Genomic DNA, 15,801 nt, shown 5'->3' on the forward strand with positions numbered 1-15,801 from the left:
TCCAAACTAAAATTAGAGGCCTGAAGCCTAGCTAGTAGCCTGAGTAGTGGATGACAAAAATATATGACATATTGACAATTGAGCTTTTAGCCATTCTAAGACTCTTTACAGAAGTGGGACTAAACTGTCAATTTTTAGAGGATAAGGCTAGTGGTATTATTTATTGGTCCCGAAGCCGAATATAGCTTATTCCTCTGTGCCATAGAACTTCATTGAGAGCCACAGCAAAGTTCGGAAATTTGATCTGTATTATACTGTATTTGTCTTGGAGATTCCTTTTCTTGAACCAAATGTTTATCCAGGTATCAAAATCTTTAGGAATCTACTTTTAAGCAAATCGTCTATTTCCTGGCAATTTGGACAGTACTTAAAATATCCTATTAGGGTTAACGTATTGAACGGAAACCTGCTGATTGCTAATGTAGTCAGAGGGTTGCATACCCTTCTGGAACAATGCAGCTGAATTAAACTGCTTAAAAACCTTGTCTTTTCGTCCTAAACAGCCCGAGTGCTTTAATTTTCTGTGAAGCACATGCTAATTACAAAATTAGCAGTTTGTTGGATTCTTGAAACTAAAATATCAATATATATATAAAAAAAATATTTCACACTATTGATTTAGTATAACATGTAGACATTATCTGTTGATTATGCAAATTCTTCTGGTTTTCCCATAACCACTGAAGTCAACAAGCACACCATTTCTCCAGGTCTCTGGGCTCTCTTAATTCTGCTATCAGCTGTGTGGGGAAAAAAAATGTCTGTACTTTTGGCACCAGTTTGACAGCAGACTACCGATGTCTACTTAAATGCTACTTTTTACTGCAGAACAAAACTCAAACAGAAATACTTCTTTGATTCGCGGCCAAATGAATATCTTTAGATTTTTGGGTGTTCTGGGAAATTTTGAGAGTTGAATCGGAAACAGACGACTGGGAGAGAGAGGGATGAATGATGCTAAAGGTCCTGGGCCATATTATAATCCAGGGTATCATGGGAAGTGTGCCTTTGACCACTGATTGAATGCAATACCTCAGCATAACTGTACTTCAGTCACAAGAACAGGTGGCTGCCTGGTTTAAGGCCATCAACAGCATCAGTTTAGACAATAGGCTATGATGCTTTCTGTGATCCACTTAATTTCTCAGTGATCCCACTCAACAGAATATTTTATTTAAACTATCTACAAACTTCTATAATTTTAATATCTCAAGAGTTCTTTCATTGCAAGCAGTAACCACCATGACCGAGGGATGAAGCAATGCAGAAGTGCCTTAAAGGTCCCATGGCATGAAAATTTCACTTTATGAGGTTTTTTAACATTAATATGCATTCCCCCAGCCTGCCTATGGTCTCCCAGTAGCTAGGAATGGCGATAGGTGTAAACCGAGCCCTGGGTATCCTGCTCTGCCTTTGAGAAAATGAAAGCTCAGATGGGCCGATCTGGAATCTTCTCCTTAAAAGGTCATAAGGAGCAAGGTTACCTCCCCTTTCTCTGCTTTGCCCAGCCAGAGAATTTGGCCCACCCATGAGAGACGTCATGGCTTTCAAACGAGCAAAGGTTCAGTTGGTCAAGGCCACACCCCCACTCTCCACCTTGCCCCCCCCCTCTCCTCAATAGCTACAGACACAGAAATGGCATGTTCTGAGGAAAGCTCATTGTGGGACTGGCTCTATTGGCTGTAATTCTGCACCAAGGCTGAATTTCGGGAAAGAGACTTCAGATACAGTATTAGGGGACCACTAAGGCCTATATAAAAGAGACTTAAAAAAGTAATTTCGGTTTCAACCTGCATTTGGGTCTAATAGACTGATGTGAACAAAAATATTTGAAATTGGTCCAGTATTGAGTGAGAACGCTGTAATTGGGCCATCGCGAACCGACGATATGGTGGAAGCCCTACACCCTTCTAGCACTTACAATCTTAGGTATGACACTAAGTGAAATAAAAACAGTAGATAATTTGACATGTACTGTTGAGCCGTCTTCTTTCCAAGCCCTTATCCTTACTTTCTTCTGTTGCCAGTGTACTGGTGCACACAGAATACACAGCAATGTGTTTTTTAATTTTCTTATTCAAACCCCGTAGTTCATTAAGGTTCTATCATAGAGATTTAGAAAGCCATTGACGGCAATTATCATCTTTTCCTCCATTTCTGTTTAAAGTATTTTTATGTAGTTGAGTGGCGAAACATGTTTCTGTTCCAGAGGAATCAAAACGAGCATGATTGGTTGTCTCTCAGTTAATCCTTTCTCAATAACACGAGTCTTGAGTCGTTGTAGATGAATCACGGTGTTATTTCGAGTTTCAATTCTCTTTGGCTGCACCCCATTTGACTCTAACAGCAAACTGTTTGTTACAGAGCAGCAGGGAAAACCCACCTAAATTGAGCGCAGGCTGCATTTGAGGCGGCAGGTATGACGAGAAATCCTTACCAGCTGATAATTATCAGCATCACCGTCCAAGTGTTGGCAAAGACCTCACAGGACCATTAGCGGTTTGATTAAGCCACTAAAAGCTTTATTCATGCATTCATTTGTTAACTTGCTGCACAATACTTCAGGTTGGCATGTACCATTTTGTGAACCCACCAGGTTTAAAGTGGTACTGTGCTGATTGGGTTTTGGAGGGCACACAAAAAGGCATACTGTCACTGTATGTGTGAAGGGGGTGGGTTAATGGTTGGGTATACTCCAAAAGGATGTGAACACAAGCGGCAGATGCACATGCGGTCTTGTTAATACTACACTGGGTGTCTGCATACACAGTCGTGTTCACACATTGGTGTGTACGATGGTCTTTTCATACAACCCTCATGGGCATTTTAATTAAAGAGTCAAAAGGACCCTCACGGCCACACGCATGTAATAAATATAATTTGGGCTTTAAGAGTGTCTTTCAAGACAAAGTGAAAAAAAATCCACTAAGGTCATGGTCTCAATTGTTCTCAACACTTAAAATCAGCCATGGTGGTTACTGCTTGTTCATCCCTCCTCAGCTCCACCCAGGCTTCCGCTCTTTTCACTGGATTTGATTTTTTTGTGGTGCCAACTGACAAAGATGGCAGCATCTATAGGCTTGAAGCAGTGGATCAATGGTAAAAGTAAACCCCATGTAGTAGCAGACATGTCAGGAAAGTAACCTGACTGCATGAGGAAGATGACTGGTGTTGCCAATGATATTCCATTCAAGCAACCAGCGGGTAACATGATGAAAGCGATCATCATTTAGGTTACAGAGGTGTTTTGGTGTAATTTAAGTAATAAACAGAATGGAGATTTTTTTTTTGGTGTGCATACCATGCTACCTTCCTTCATCTACTCTTATCAAACTAGATTGTTCTTATTTGTTGACACAACTACAAATGTACAGGCCCATGCAACACATGCACTGGCTCCATTTACTGCCCAACCCCATGCCATTTTAAAACCTACAACCCTTTTTATATCCTTAAAGTTGGAGGCCATACTTTGTGGGTAAAACAACAAAATTGAATGCTTTTTTTGCATTATGCATGCAAATGCAGCACAGTGATATGGAACAGCAATAATGATCACAAAACGCACAAGGCTGAAACAATCAACGATTAAAGGTATTAGATGGACTGCTGGTTAATGCCATGAAGTAGTGTGATATATTTACTAATGTGGACCTACAACACACAACATGATCTCATGCACCTCAGCCTGCTACAAGTTAAGCTGTTATACAGCAAGCACTGTTTGGCAAATACCAGTAACAACTTTTTTGGTGAAATCCTTTGAATTCCAACCTTGTGTGGGAATAATGTGCTAACATTATACTTGTTTTTATGGTTTTGTTAGCACTGTGTTCTCACCACCCTGCTTTGCCTTCATACAGATAAAGTCACACCTTGAAGCTGCCCAGGACTTTTCAATTATCTATCCTTAAGGCTTACACAACCTTTACTTCAATAAACAATGATAAATATTATTTAAAAAAAAAACATTGCCAACAGTTTTCTGACATGAAGAATATAGTCAGAGGCTGCCACTTTTAAACTTACATTTAAATGGGGAATGGTGAGTTTTTTTAGTCCTATGTCCTACATGCTGCTTATATTTATGAGGACAGCCGTTTAGACTCGAAATGGGGAATTTATACTATATTCAACTGTGGCTTATCTATGTGAACATTTTAACGTTGCACTACATTTGCCTTCACAGGTAACAATTAAATGCAGTACATGAAATTCTATGTGCTGAACCAGTATTTCATTACCTGTATAAAAAAAAAAAAAAAAAAAAAAAAAAGACAACTGTGAGGGCTCTGGCAGTTTAGTCTGTATGTACACGTATGCCATTTTGCCCTGTGCAAAGATGTTAGTAGACTTCCAGTGGATCATCCCAAAATAGGCTCTGTACATCCAGCATGGTCGCCAGCTCCAAAATATGCTTCTGTAGAAGGCTGCTCTCCACTGTATCTTGTTTAGGGAGCTCAGGGTAGGACTCTGGGAAGCTCTGGGACTCCTGCAAGTACAAAATCAAATACTTCTGACTCAAATATTACTGGCAAATATCACAACAAACATGCTTTGAAGGAATACTATTAACTGGCAGAATGACTTTTTCTGTCACTACTAGCTGCCATTAATTGTTTAGTGTCTCACTGTAGACAGAGGTCTATACTAAATGGATCTTGGAAACACTTCCAACTAAGCCTGTTACATTTGTAAAATCACCTTTTTCTCTTTATGTCAGCCATCCATACAGACTAAAACATTGGTTTCCTCGATCAAAAACTGAGCTTTTCTAAACCTTTACCAGCTTCCAAACGCTTTACCAGAATGCATAGATCTCAAAACGGATGGTGGTGATGTTCTGATCAACATAAATACAGGTTAAAATCAGCTCTGCTGTGTGGCTATGTTATTATGAACAAATACAGAGAAAGTGACCCTCACTGAATAGCTTACTTCATTGTTTTACAAAAGCTCCATAAGAGAAATACATAGATGTGTTTACAAATTTAACCAGCTTAATATCGAGTAGAATACATTAGATGACACTATACATTCAGGCCAATGCATTAACACACTGGTCTTAGTTGCAATGAGTACAAACGACTCTTTATTACTGTAGAAAGAAAAGTGTTAAAAATCAGATGGACTATGGGGGTTTGAACAATATTAACCTAATTTCTGCATTTGTTAGTAAGATCTATCACATACTTGCTTCTGTCTCTATTTGACTGAGAAATGAATTCATGCATTAATAAGGAGACAAAACTACTGTAATGGTCTATTCACTGGCCTCCTAAAATCAGCTGTGTAGCTGGTGGTGGACAAACTTTACATTGATGGCCAACTCCTCTGAAATACAAAGTTAACTCCATGGCTCTTTTAAACATACCATAGACATAATGATCAACATAAAGCACCTGTAAATCCGTCACCTTTTCTCCGCTTCTCTCTCTGGTTTCTCTTTACTGTTTAATCGGTTTGTTTATTATTAATTCTTTTACGACTTGTATTCTCTATATTATATTATATATATATTATATTGTGCACCAGCTCTGCTCATTGCATACATCCACACACTCCCATGCACAGGCACATACACTCACGACTATCACACCACCTGCCGATAAACATACACACCTTCATTCCTTACCATTCTCCCCTCCTTCTTCTCCCTCTAAAGTGACTAACCTGAACTCATACAAATTTATTAAAAGGAAAAAAAGCAGACATGTTTGCTGCAGGAGCTCTCATTTATCACATTTAGAATCACATAACCTCAAATTTCAACAATTCAATTAAGTATTTTCAGCAACTTACCACAGTAGACAAAAAGTCTCTGTTTTTTACTTAACAAAAAAATCCTTCAAAGTCACCACGCCACAAATGCTGACTCCGAAGGTCGCTATTTTATAATTACTGTACTCTATGACAGAAAATTCACAATTGCCAACATATACTGTACGGCCCAACAGCGACGATCCATCTTTCTCCAACACATTTTTAAGCAGTTATGTATTGTAACTTGAGATACTATGAGTATAGGCAAAACCCTTGCTATGGGATTTATCCCTCTCGCATGCGCAATCGTGAGACCGACAGGACGGTGAGACCGACAGCGCGCATAAGTCACTCGCTATCTTAGCCAACGTCAAGGCTAGGAGGAGTGCTGTTGTAAGGGACAACATTCTGAGAGAGATTTGTGCCATATACTTAAAAGGGGAACCCCCTGAGCCTGGAGCACTGGGATTAAATCCCATTTAGGTGCTAGAGAACCCACAACAGGTTTCTTTCGTCTGACCCCCTTCAAAAAACGCTTCACCAAAGGATGCGCAGAACCCTCCCCGTAGCCTTTGTGGCAGGACGAAACAGCCGCAACATCCCCTTTTAGTCAGTCTGTGACTTAAGATCTGTGTAGTCACACCCTAACCTCTCGAAGCACTCCCATTCAGCAGCAACAGCTGTTGGCTTATAACTGGAGGGTGGGTGGCCGGGTTAGCTCAGTTGGTAGAGCAGGCGCACATATATAAAGGTTTACTCCTTGATGCAGCAACCGTGGGTTTGACTCGGACATGCGGGCCTTTGCTGCATGTTATTCTGTCCTGTGAAAATAAAGGCCTAAAAATGCCCCAAAAAACAATCTTAAAAAAATAAATAACTGGGGGTTGGGAGAGTGCCACGGCAGCTACCATGGTGTCCCCGCCAGTAGTTGCACCAGAGTCGGGAACCAGGATGCGCTTGTGTGTTCTGGTGCCACTAGAATGGCCGCCAGGCTCTCCTCCTGAATGCGAACCAGGAGACAATGAATCAGGGGAACAGGGGTAAAAGCGATCTTGCGCCTTCAAAGAGAACCACAGCGCGCACTGTGGAATTCTCGTGTCAGGCAAACAGATCCACTTTCGCCCTCCCAAACCTGTTTCACAGCATCTGAACGAGAGTGGGATTCAACTTCCGCTTGTTATGAGAGGGACCCCCTGCAACATCAGGTCTGCCACGTGGTTTTGTACCCCCGGAGTGTACGCCGTTCTGATTAAGAGTAGGTGTTTGTTTGACCACAGCAGCAGGCTCCTAGCTATTTCTAATAGCCGGGCTGAGCGTACCCCGCCTCTGTCATGTTGTCTGTTCTTATAAACACATGTCTACCTGACAGACTTAGAGACTTAGAGCACTTTTAGCACCGTGGCCAGCTCCAGGCAATGTGGCGAGATGGAGGATCTGTCCATCTCCCTCCCACAACCTAGGACTCGGGCTTGCCCTGTCAGCGAGAGACGCGTCTGTGTTTGTTATTTGTGACGTCACCCTCCCGAGGGGAATCCCCGATGATAGAGCATGGGGGGGTTTCCAGTAGGCCAGGTCTGACTGTACAGAGGTAGGGATGGTCAGCATGCGCCTCTTGTGCCGTATTGGGTTAAGTTGCAGGCGGCCAAACCATCTTGGAATTTTCCTCATGTGGAACGTGTGTGACCTTTTTTTGTGACCTTTTAACTGCTGCAGACAAAGGTCTTGTCTCCATTCTTGTTTTACTAGATCTTAGTGCTGCATTTGACACTATTGACCATTCAATCCTGTTACAGAGATTGGAACACTTGGTTGGCATTAAAGGAATTGCTCTGAGTTGGTTTAGGTCCTATTTCTCTGATCGATCTCAATTTGTGAATGTTAATGATAAATCCTCCAAGTACGCTAAAGTTAGCCATGGGGTTCCTCAAGGCTCAGTGCTTGGACCAATTATATTCTCCTTAGCATATTTCCTCTAGGCAATATTATTAGAAAACACTCAATTAACTTTCACTGTTATGCGGATGACACCCAATTATACTTGTCAATCAAACCAGACGAAACCAGTCAGCTAGCTAAATTTCAAGCGTGCATTAAGGATATAAAATCCTGGATGACCTATAATTTTCTGATGTTAAACCCTAACAAAACTGAAGTTATTGTGCTGGGCCCTAAACACCTCCGAACTTCATTATCTAAAGATATAGCTACTCTGGATGGTATTGCCCTGGCCTCCAGCACCACTGTTAGAAATTTAGGAGTTATCTTTGATCAGGATATATCCTTTAATGCCAATCTAAAACAAACCTCAAGAACAGCCTTTTTTCATCTTTGTAACATTGCCAAAATTAGGAATATCCTGTCTCAAAACGATGCTGAAAAACTAGTCCATGCATTTGTTACTTCCAGGCTGGACTATTGTAATTCCCTACTGTCAGGTTGCTCAAATAAGTCTCTTAAGACTCTCCAGCTGATCCAGAATGCTGCAGCGCGTGTTCTCACAAGAACTAAGAAAAGAGATCATATTTCTCCTGTATTAGCTTCTCTGCATTGGCTTCCTGTTGAATCCAGGATTGAGTTTAAAGTCCTTCTCTTGACCTACAAAGCTCTAAATGGTCTAGCACCATCATATCTAGAAGAGCTCCTTATACCCTATTGTCCCACTAGAGCACTGCGCTCCCAGAATGCAGAGTTACTGGTGGTACCCAGAGTCTCTAAAAGTAGAATGGGAGCTAGAGCCTTCAGTTGTCAGGCTCCTCTCCTATGGAACTAGCTCCCGATCTGGGTTCGGGGGTCAGAAACTGTCACCTCATTCAAGAATGAACTTAAAACTCTCCTATTTGATAAAGCTTATAGTTAGGGAGTGAGGAGTTGCAGTGTTCACCTAACTGGCCCAACTGCTTCTCTTCATAATTGTTAGATTAATAATACATAACAAAGTAGAGGGAGGCAGGCCAGCCAAGCCAGATCCGGCAGGGGAGAGTTCTAAGCCCGAAAAAAGCTACCTCTCCTTATGACCTGTCTCTCTTAGTTACCTGTTATAGTTACGCTGTTATAGTTCTAGACTGCCGGGGGACTTCCTTCCTTTGACACACTGAGCTGCTCTCTCCTCTCCCTTTCTATTACTGTTACTATTACTATTACTATTTGTGTGCAGCCCGTCCCAGAAATGCTTGTTGCTAATCCTAGTCCTTATGCTTTTTTCCCCCAGCGTATTTCCTTGGAGAACGTTGGCACCAAGATCCTGGTTGCAGCTGTCGCCGTGGTCCTGCTGCACTCCCTGCTGAGCTCAGCGATGCCCTGCAATGTCATGCTGCGTCCTGCTGAACCCTGCAGATTCCCGCTACATCCAGTCACTGTTCCATTATTAATGTGACTACTATCGCCGCTGTTCATCACACCCCCAACCCCGCGCGCAGACACCGCCTACCAAGAGCCTGGGTCTGTCCGAGGTTTCTTCCCAAGAGGGAGTTTTTCCTCGCCACTGTCGCACTGCTTGCTCTTGAGGGAATTACTGGAATTGTTGGGGCTTTGTAAATTATAGAGTGTGGTCTAGACCTACTCTATCTGTAAAGTGTCTCGAGATAACTTATGTTATGATTTGATACTATAAATAAAATTGAATTGAATTGAAAGTGTGTATGTGTGCGTGTTTTAGAGCCCGACCGATAAAGGATTTTTAAGGCCGATACCGATACAAATATTTGGGGATTTAAAAATCCAATATTCCGATATATACAGTATATTTAAAAAAAATAATCCAGAAACGCGTAACAAAACAAACAGATTTCCCTAACATTAGTTAATTGTAGTTATTTATGAGTCCTCACTAAAATAATTTTTTTAATTTAAACTTGTTCGTTTTATTGTCACAACAGAACAGAGGAACATCAAAATATATTAAAGTTCTGATAAATAAAATGTATAAAAATACAAACTTAAGATATGAAACTTAAACGTACAATATGTAACTTTCTGCCACTAGGGGTCTCTCAACCAAAACAATGGACGGTAAAACTGGACTTTTGATGACGTTGGGAAGTTGCGTGGAATTATGGGAGTTTTAAGTGTTAAACACCTTCGCTGCCAGTTAGAATGCATCAGTTCACGGACGAGTTTACCCGTTCAAGTTTATTCACGTTACGTTTATTCATTCTAATAAAATAGCTGCAGTTTCCCCAACATAATTACGTTTTTCTTGATTAGAGTTTTATTTGTAGCTGACCAGTTAGCTCGTGAGCCAGCAAGCTAACAGTAGCCAGCAGCTAAAACACAAAATATTTCACATATCAGTGTCACCTTTTGGATCGTTTCAACACCGGGGCGGACGGGGTTTGTTGTAACGCTAGCTAGCTACTAAACGAGGCTGAGAGACAGACAGCGAGCCAGGACGTTCGATTCCGGTTGTGCAGCAGCAGAACATCTCCCAGCTGCCCGGAATTATCTCCCCTTCACTTTTCAGTAATCTTAACTTTTCGTTTTGGTGCTTAACTCACCTTTTGTCAGGTTAATTTAGCTAACCGTAAAGACAGCTTAACGCGAAGAGGGGAGAAATTCGGCAGGGAGGAGATTTTCAGCACATACACCGGTAGCGCTGCGGAGATGTAGCTAACTCTATGGATGGCCGCTGTTGTGACTCGGTGCCTGGTCTGATATGTTCCGTTTCCCGACGTTTAATTAAACTGCCGTTAGCGTCGTAAGCACCAGGCACTGGAGATAAGTTCTGGCCGGGGGTTGCTGTAATAAAAGTAGCTGGCTGATAGCTGACTGGGGGCTAACAATAGCTAGCTAGCTATATGTCCCGGGCTGTTGTCAGCTGTCATCCCGGACTGAGTCTCTGCCCCCGGGAGTTGAGGCAGACAGACCGGGTGTTCTAGCTGGCTATATTAGCATTAGATTAATCGTCTATCTATACAGTTAACGTTGCTAGTGAAGTTATTCGTGGGTTAGCCCAGTCCTGTTAACTGTGGTCGAAACAGTCATACTAAAGCGTGTTGAATGATGTTGTAACCTCATAATGTTACCCACAAAGCATTAGCATCAATGTTAGCTACTTGTCGATATTGAACTTTCAAAATAAATAAGGTATCTGTTGTATTACTGTGATAAAAAGTGGGATGTAATTAATCACAAAATGATGCTTTATGGCCAAAAAAAAAGCAGTATTACGGTTACAAGTATTTTTTTTCTGTGACATTGCATGATTTACAATTACTCCTGAACGTATCATCTTGGTGCCAGTGTTCTGACGGAAGTTAGAGTAACTGGAGGGTGAAAGGTTATATGACGCCACTGACGGGCGACTAAAGGAAACGTGCCGTGTCTGAAAATAAAATAACAGATTTCTCTGGGTTTGACATTTGGTGGAAACATTTGGGATAGTGTAAGAACACAACTCATAAAAATATATAACATAGGTATGGTCATTTTTAGACATTTTAAAGCAGAAATGTTACATATTGTACCTTTAAAGTCGTTGTCGTGAACAAAAACAAAAAAACAATAACAAAAAAAGAAAATCAAACAGTGTTGCCAACAGGGACGTTGTAGAGCGCCCTCTGGTGGACAAACTATGCAACGCCAACACTCATAACGTGGTTGAAGGGGGTTTCCTCTGTTTTAGATTTAATTTTTTAAGTATTCATTTATCAGAATAATTTATTTGTCATGATGAATGAATATTAAAAAAAAAATATATATATATATATATATATATATATATATATTATATATTAAACAAATATCGGCCATTATAAATGCTGATACCGATAGTTCGGAAAATGCCTAATATCGGCCCGCCGAGTGTTTTTCCTCATGTCCTAGAGGAACCACCATCAAACCCAGCAGACGCATCAGGAGGAGGCGCAATATGTGACAGCAGAGAGTTTAATGCATCCAGCCTGGTTTTCATAGTGGCTGAGTAGGCCTGCACGATTCGGGGAAAAATATGAATCATGATTTTTTTAGCTTAGAATTGATATCACGATTCTCTGCCACAATTTTTTTCTCACAATGTGTAATGTTTATTGCACACATGAACCATGACAATAAATAAATAAATTGGCAGTACCAAACATTGATTTTTAGCACCTATAGCACATTGCGCATCACCACAAGCCTGTAAACATAGAGGCTTCAATGAATAAAGAAAATAAAGTTAATACTGGCCATTACAGTAAGCTACCAAAAATAGTGACCTAACATATTGAACTAAATATGGCCCTGATACAGGCTCTATCTGAACTCCTTGAACACGTCTTTACATAATTAAAACATGTTGCAGCTACAGCTTCAGTCTCTAGATAAATGGAGTTTGTAAATTGCCAATTAACTACACTATCATAAACAGAATGATTTCTTTGCAAACTGTTTAACTGCTTGCCTTTTATAGAATTAACATTCAACTGGCGATTCAAGTAGGTTACCAAAAATAGAAGTTTAACACACTGCGCTGAATATGGCCCTGAACATGGCTGTAAATAGGCTAATTGAAACGTCTTTCGGACGTCTTGCCTTGTACGGCTTCATCATATTGCAGTTAGTGGTGACGTTTGAGGTGCTGGTAAAGTCTTGTGGTGTTACTTTGCAGTGCTGCAACGAGGGCAAAGCATGCCTTGCAAATCACATCAGACTGACCCTCATCGTCTTGCTTGAATCCAAAATACTTCCACACCAACAAATGCAAGCCTTTTTTTGGAACGAGTTTGGTTTGAGACTGAGTGGTTGGCTGATTCTCGTCACCTGTACCTGGGTTTTCATCAATTTGGTTTATTTCTGAACTTCCGCGCTCGCTCGACGAGTGAAACGCATGACTAAAAGGCGCTTTGTCATTGGCTGAGGGTGAAGACCTGAACTGTGTGAGAGATGTCCTACCAAAATAAAGGCCGAAAATCCTCCCAAAAAAATGTAATTCTTTTTTTTTTTTTTTTTAATTGAAGTCATTTAAAAATTAAATCGTGAACAGGGTGAATCGAGATTGCGATTTTATAATGATTTATCGAGCAAGCCTATGGCGGAGTTTATGTCCACAACCAGATAAACTACCGTCTGTGAAGGGATCGACGAGCTCTTTTGCCAGTTTATGACACACTTTGCTTTGCGGATATTGGTGTGTGAATGGTGTGTGTTAAATGCTTAAGATCACAAGCCTGATTACTGGACTCTTAACCATACATACAGGCATACAGACATTCAAATAAACAGGTATACAGACATTCAAATAAACAATGTAGCAGCAGTGACTTACCCGGAAGAGTTTATGCAGTCTCAATGCAGCTGAGCAGAACACAAAGCGGATCAGCAGCAGCCGAAGGAACTCATCACCAAAGAATTGCAAAAATGCTTGATCTGTAGAGACAGTGAAAAAAAATAACAACTTTATTGCTGAAACAAGTAGTTGATTCGATTATTGATTTTTTGGATTTGTTGATCAAAAGAAACTTAATCGACAACATCTTGATAATTTTTTAATTAATTGTTAATAAACAAGTGATTAATTGTTTGCACTTCCCCAAGCTTTTCAGTGGGCGGCACACGCAGTGACACCTGGCTACTCCATTCCTTCCCTCCTGCAGCAAGCAGAGCCTCAGTATCGCTTCTTCTTTCCGTTTTATGGCAGATTGCAACCATTGCTTTTGAGGTTTCATACTGCCCTCTATTTTACCAGATGCACTGTTGCCTCTGTGATCATGGACAAGTATGCATTTCTTTTTTCATCTGGTGCTTCACGTTCGTAGTAAATTTTATGTGAGAAATAGGCTATGCAGTTGCTGAATCTGTCTTCATTTCAGATCAACAACGGTCAGTTTTCGTGAGTTTTTGAGAGGCAGAAGTGCAGCTTCTCTAAAGCTCCTGCGACGTTACAGAATACATAGCACGGCTCTCTATGGCGTTTAAGTAATCATCATGCAGCAATAACAGTTAGGAATAGGCACCAAAACGATTGGTTATTGTTGCTTGTGTTACTATCTGGTGTTTGGGTGCCGCCTTTTCAGCCTTTTTTTCCCTCACTCTACGCTGTGAGCTTAAACTCCGCTCTGCTGGGTGACGACTTTTCAACTATTGTTTTGTTTGTAGTACCGTGCGCGTGCCTGAGCGACCACCGGCGACTAGCCAATCAGGTGGGTGGGAGGCGGCCGCGGAAGGACTTCACTTCACATGAACATGCAAACAGGCACAGATATGTAGTTGTTGCTCTCGGCTGAGTGTTTAACTTTATGTGTGTAGTAGTTTATCGGTGGCTAGAAGAGATATTAATTCCCGATAGCGCGTTTTTAGTAAATATCGACCGATAATGATCGTGGTTTGATCAATCGGCGCATCCCTAGTTAAATGATGAGCCACAAACAGCAGTCAGTTAACGACATGGCCGGTCCAGCTGCCTTCCTGATATTTACACTTGTAAAAGTCCTCACATCATGCTTCCTCATGGTGAAGGCCCGCTCCCCTCTGCAGAGTTATGCTGTCTTGTCGGCTGTCATCCTGAAAGCTTGCGTAAAGGTTGTTTAGTTCATCGGCTAGAGAAATGTCAGCGTTCACCATAGATGTACGTGTCACTTTATAGTCCGTGATGGTCCATAGTCCCTGCCACAGGCCTCTGGAGTCAGACTGCTGAAGTTGCAATTCCAGCTTATTACATACTGTACCGCGGTTTCTCATCCTTCACTGCTCTACGGATGTTGTATGAAGCGGCTTTGTATTTGTTTATATTCACAGTTACAAGCCCTGTGATGTCAGCAGCAGTTTTGGACGTCAGGGCGTCACACTGGTTTTATACCCAAAGCTTCTGGTTGGGAAACATCCTGATCAAAGTTTTTTGCAGTCCACTAGTTTTCCAATAAATCCCAACACTGCTTCCGTAATTGATCCAGGGTTCTTCCATCCTCTGGTGGGGGCACGTGATTTGCTGCCGAAGGTCCGGTCTTACTTGCTTAAGGTTAGCACTGTTTAAATCTTTGGCCCGATGGTTGGCCTGGTGGTTAACGAGAGCCTCGTGGATTTCAGTCAGAGCAGTGTCTGTTTGTGGTGGGATATAAACAGCACTGATGGTAACTAAGGTGAACTCCCAAAGAAGGTAAAATTTTCAGGAGCTCCAGGTTGGATGAGCAGGAATGTGTGAGATGTGTGTGAGTGAGGCAGGCAGATGATGTTGCAGTCTACTATGTCCCTTTGGTATTTAATCCTGGCTCTGAACTTGTCTAGCTTGTTCTCTATGGACTGGACGTTAGCTAGCACGATACTGGGCAGGTGTGTGCGGTGTGCCTGGGTCCTTAACTTGTTTTTGATGCTTGCCCGTTTACCTTTAGGCCTTCTCCGTGTTGCTAGTGCGTCCGTTGCTGTTGTTGTTGTTACACAATTTCGCTGGACCAGGTTGGATCAGGAGTGAAACTTTCAGTGAGACGGCATGAGTCCTGTATATTTAAAAGTGTCTGCTTGTCGTATGTAAGTGACATAGTTCAGGTTAGATTAGTAGGGTTAGTAAAAAAAAAAAAACTGAAAAAAACAGGTACGATGCCTGCCGCACTCACTGGTCGCAAACAACTTTTTTTAAATGCATATATTTGGGCATTTTTGTGCCAAGAAGTCAAGGGAAGAAAGATATGGGAAATGACATGCAAACAAGGTCCCCAGCGGGACACAAACTGGGGACACTGCTGTTCATGGTTGGTGCTGTTAAATAATTCATTTCAATTATTAATTGCTTTTATCATGATTAATACGGTGTTTGACTTGAACAAAAAACAAATAAACAAAAACATGTATGAATACAGATTTTTCCTGGTCCACTCTATTCTTTCAGGTCTGCTAGTATGTTATGAAAATTAATGGGAAATGTGCTACCTATGGTCCGTGATCGAGTTATCATCTGCCCAATGTCACGGTAGACTTTACGAAGAAATTCTTGAGCCCTTTCCCACAGGCCTCGTTGGACGCTGTTTAAGCCGCACACAGAAGAGAAAGCCAAGAGTGGGCTGTAGAGGAACAGAGTGAAAAGACTCCCACGCTGAGACTGATCTGAACAGGTAAGCAAAGACATGGCAC

General features: G+C 41.5%; 1 protein-coding gene across 3 annotated transcripts in view; it reads right to left on the reverse strand.

Annotated features, from left to right (window-relative positions):
* Positions 1-2,500: 2,500 nt before the first annotated feature.
* scai (suppressor of cancer cell invasion) overlaps positions 2,501-15,801 on the reverse strand; it is an 88,375-nt gene continuing 75,074 nt past the window's right edge. For all 3 annotated transcript variants that reach the window (XM_039779052.1, XM_039779053.1, XM_039779051.1), the window contains 3 exons: positions 15,601-15,774; positions 13,007-13,107; positions 2,501-4,492 (listed from right to left, as the gene is read on the reverse strand). In XM_039779052.1, coding sequence (XP_039634986.1) covers positions 4,346-4,492; positions 13,007-13,107; positions 15,601-15,774 — 422 coding nt within the window. In that variant the 3' untranslated portion in view covers positions 2,501-4,345. The remainder of the gene's footprint in view (positions 4,493-13,006; positions 13,108-15,600; positions 15,775-15,801) is intronic.

Source organism: Perca fluviatilis, chromosome 17 (assembly GCF_010015445.1).
Source record: "Perca fluviatilis chromosome 17, GENO_Pfluv_1.0, whole genome shotgun sequence".
Classification (NCBI taxonomy): domain Eukaryota; kingdom Metazoa; phylum Chordata; class Actinopteri; order Perciformes; family Percidae; genus Perca; species Perca fluviatilis.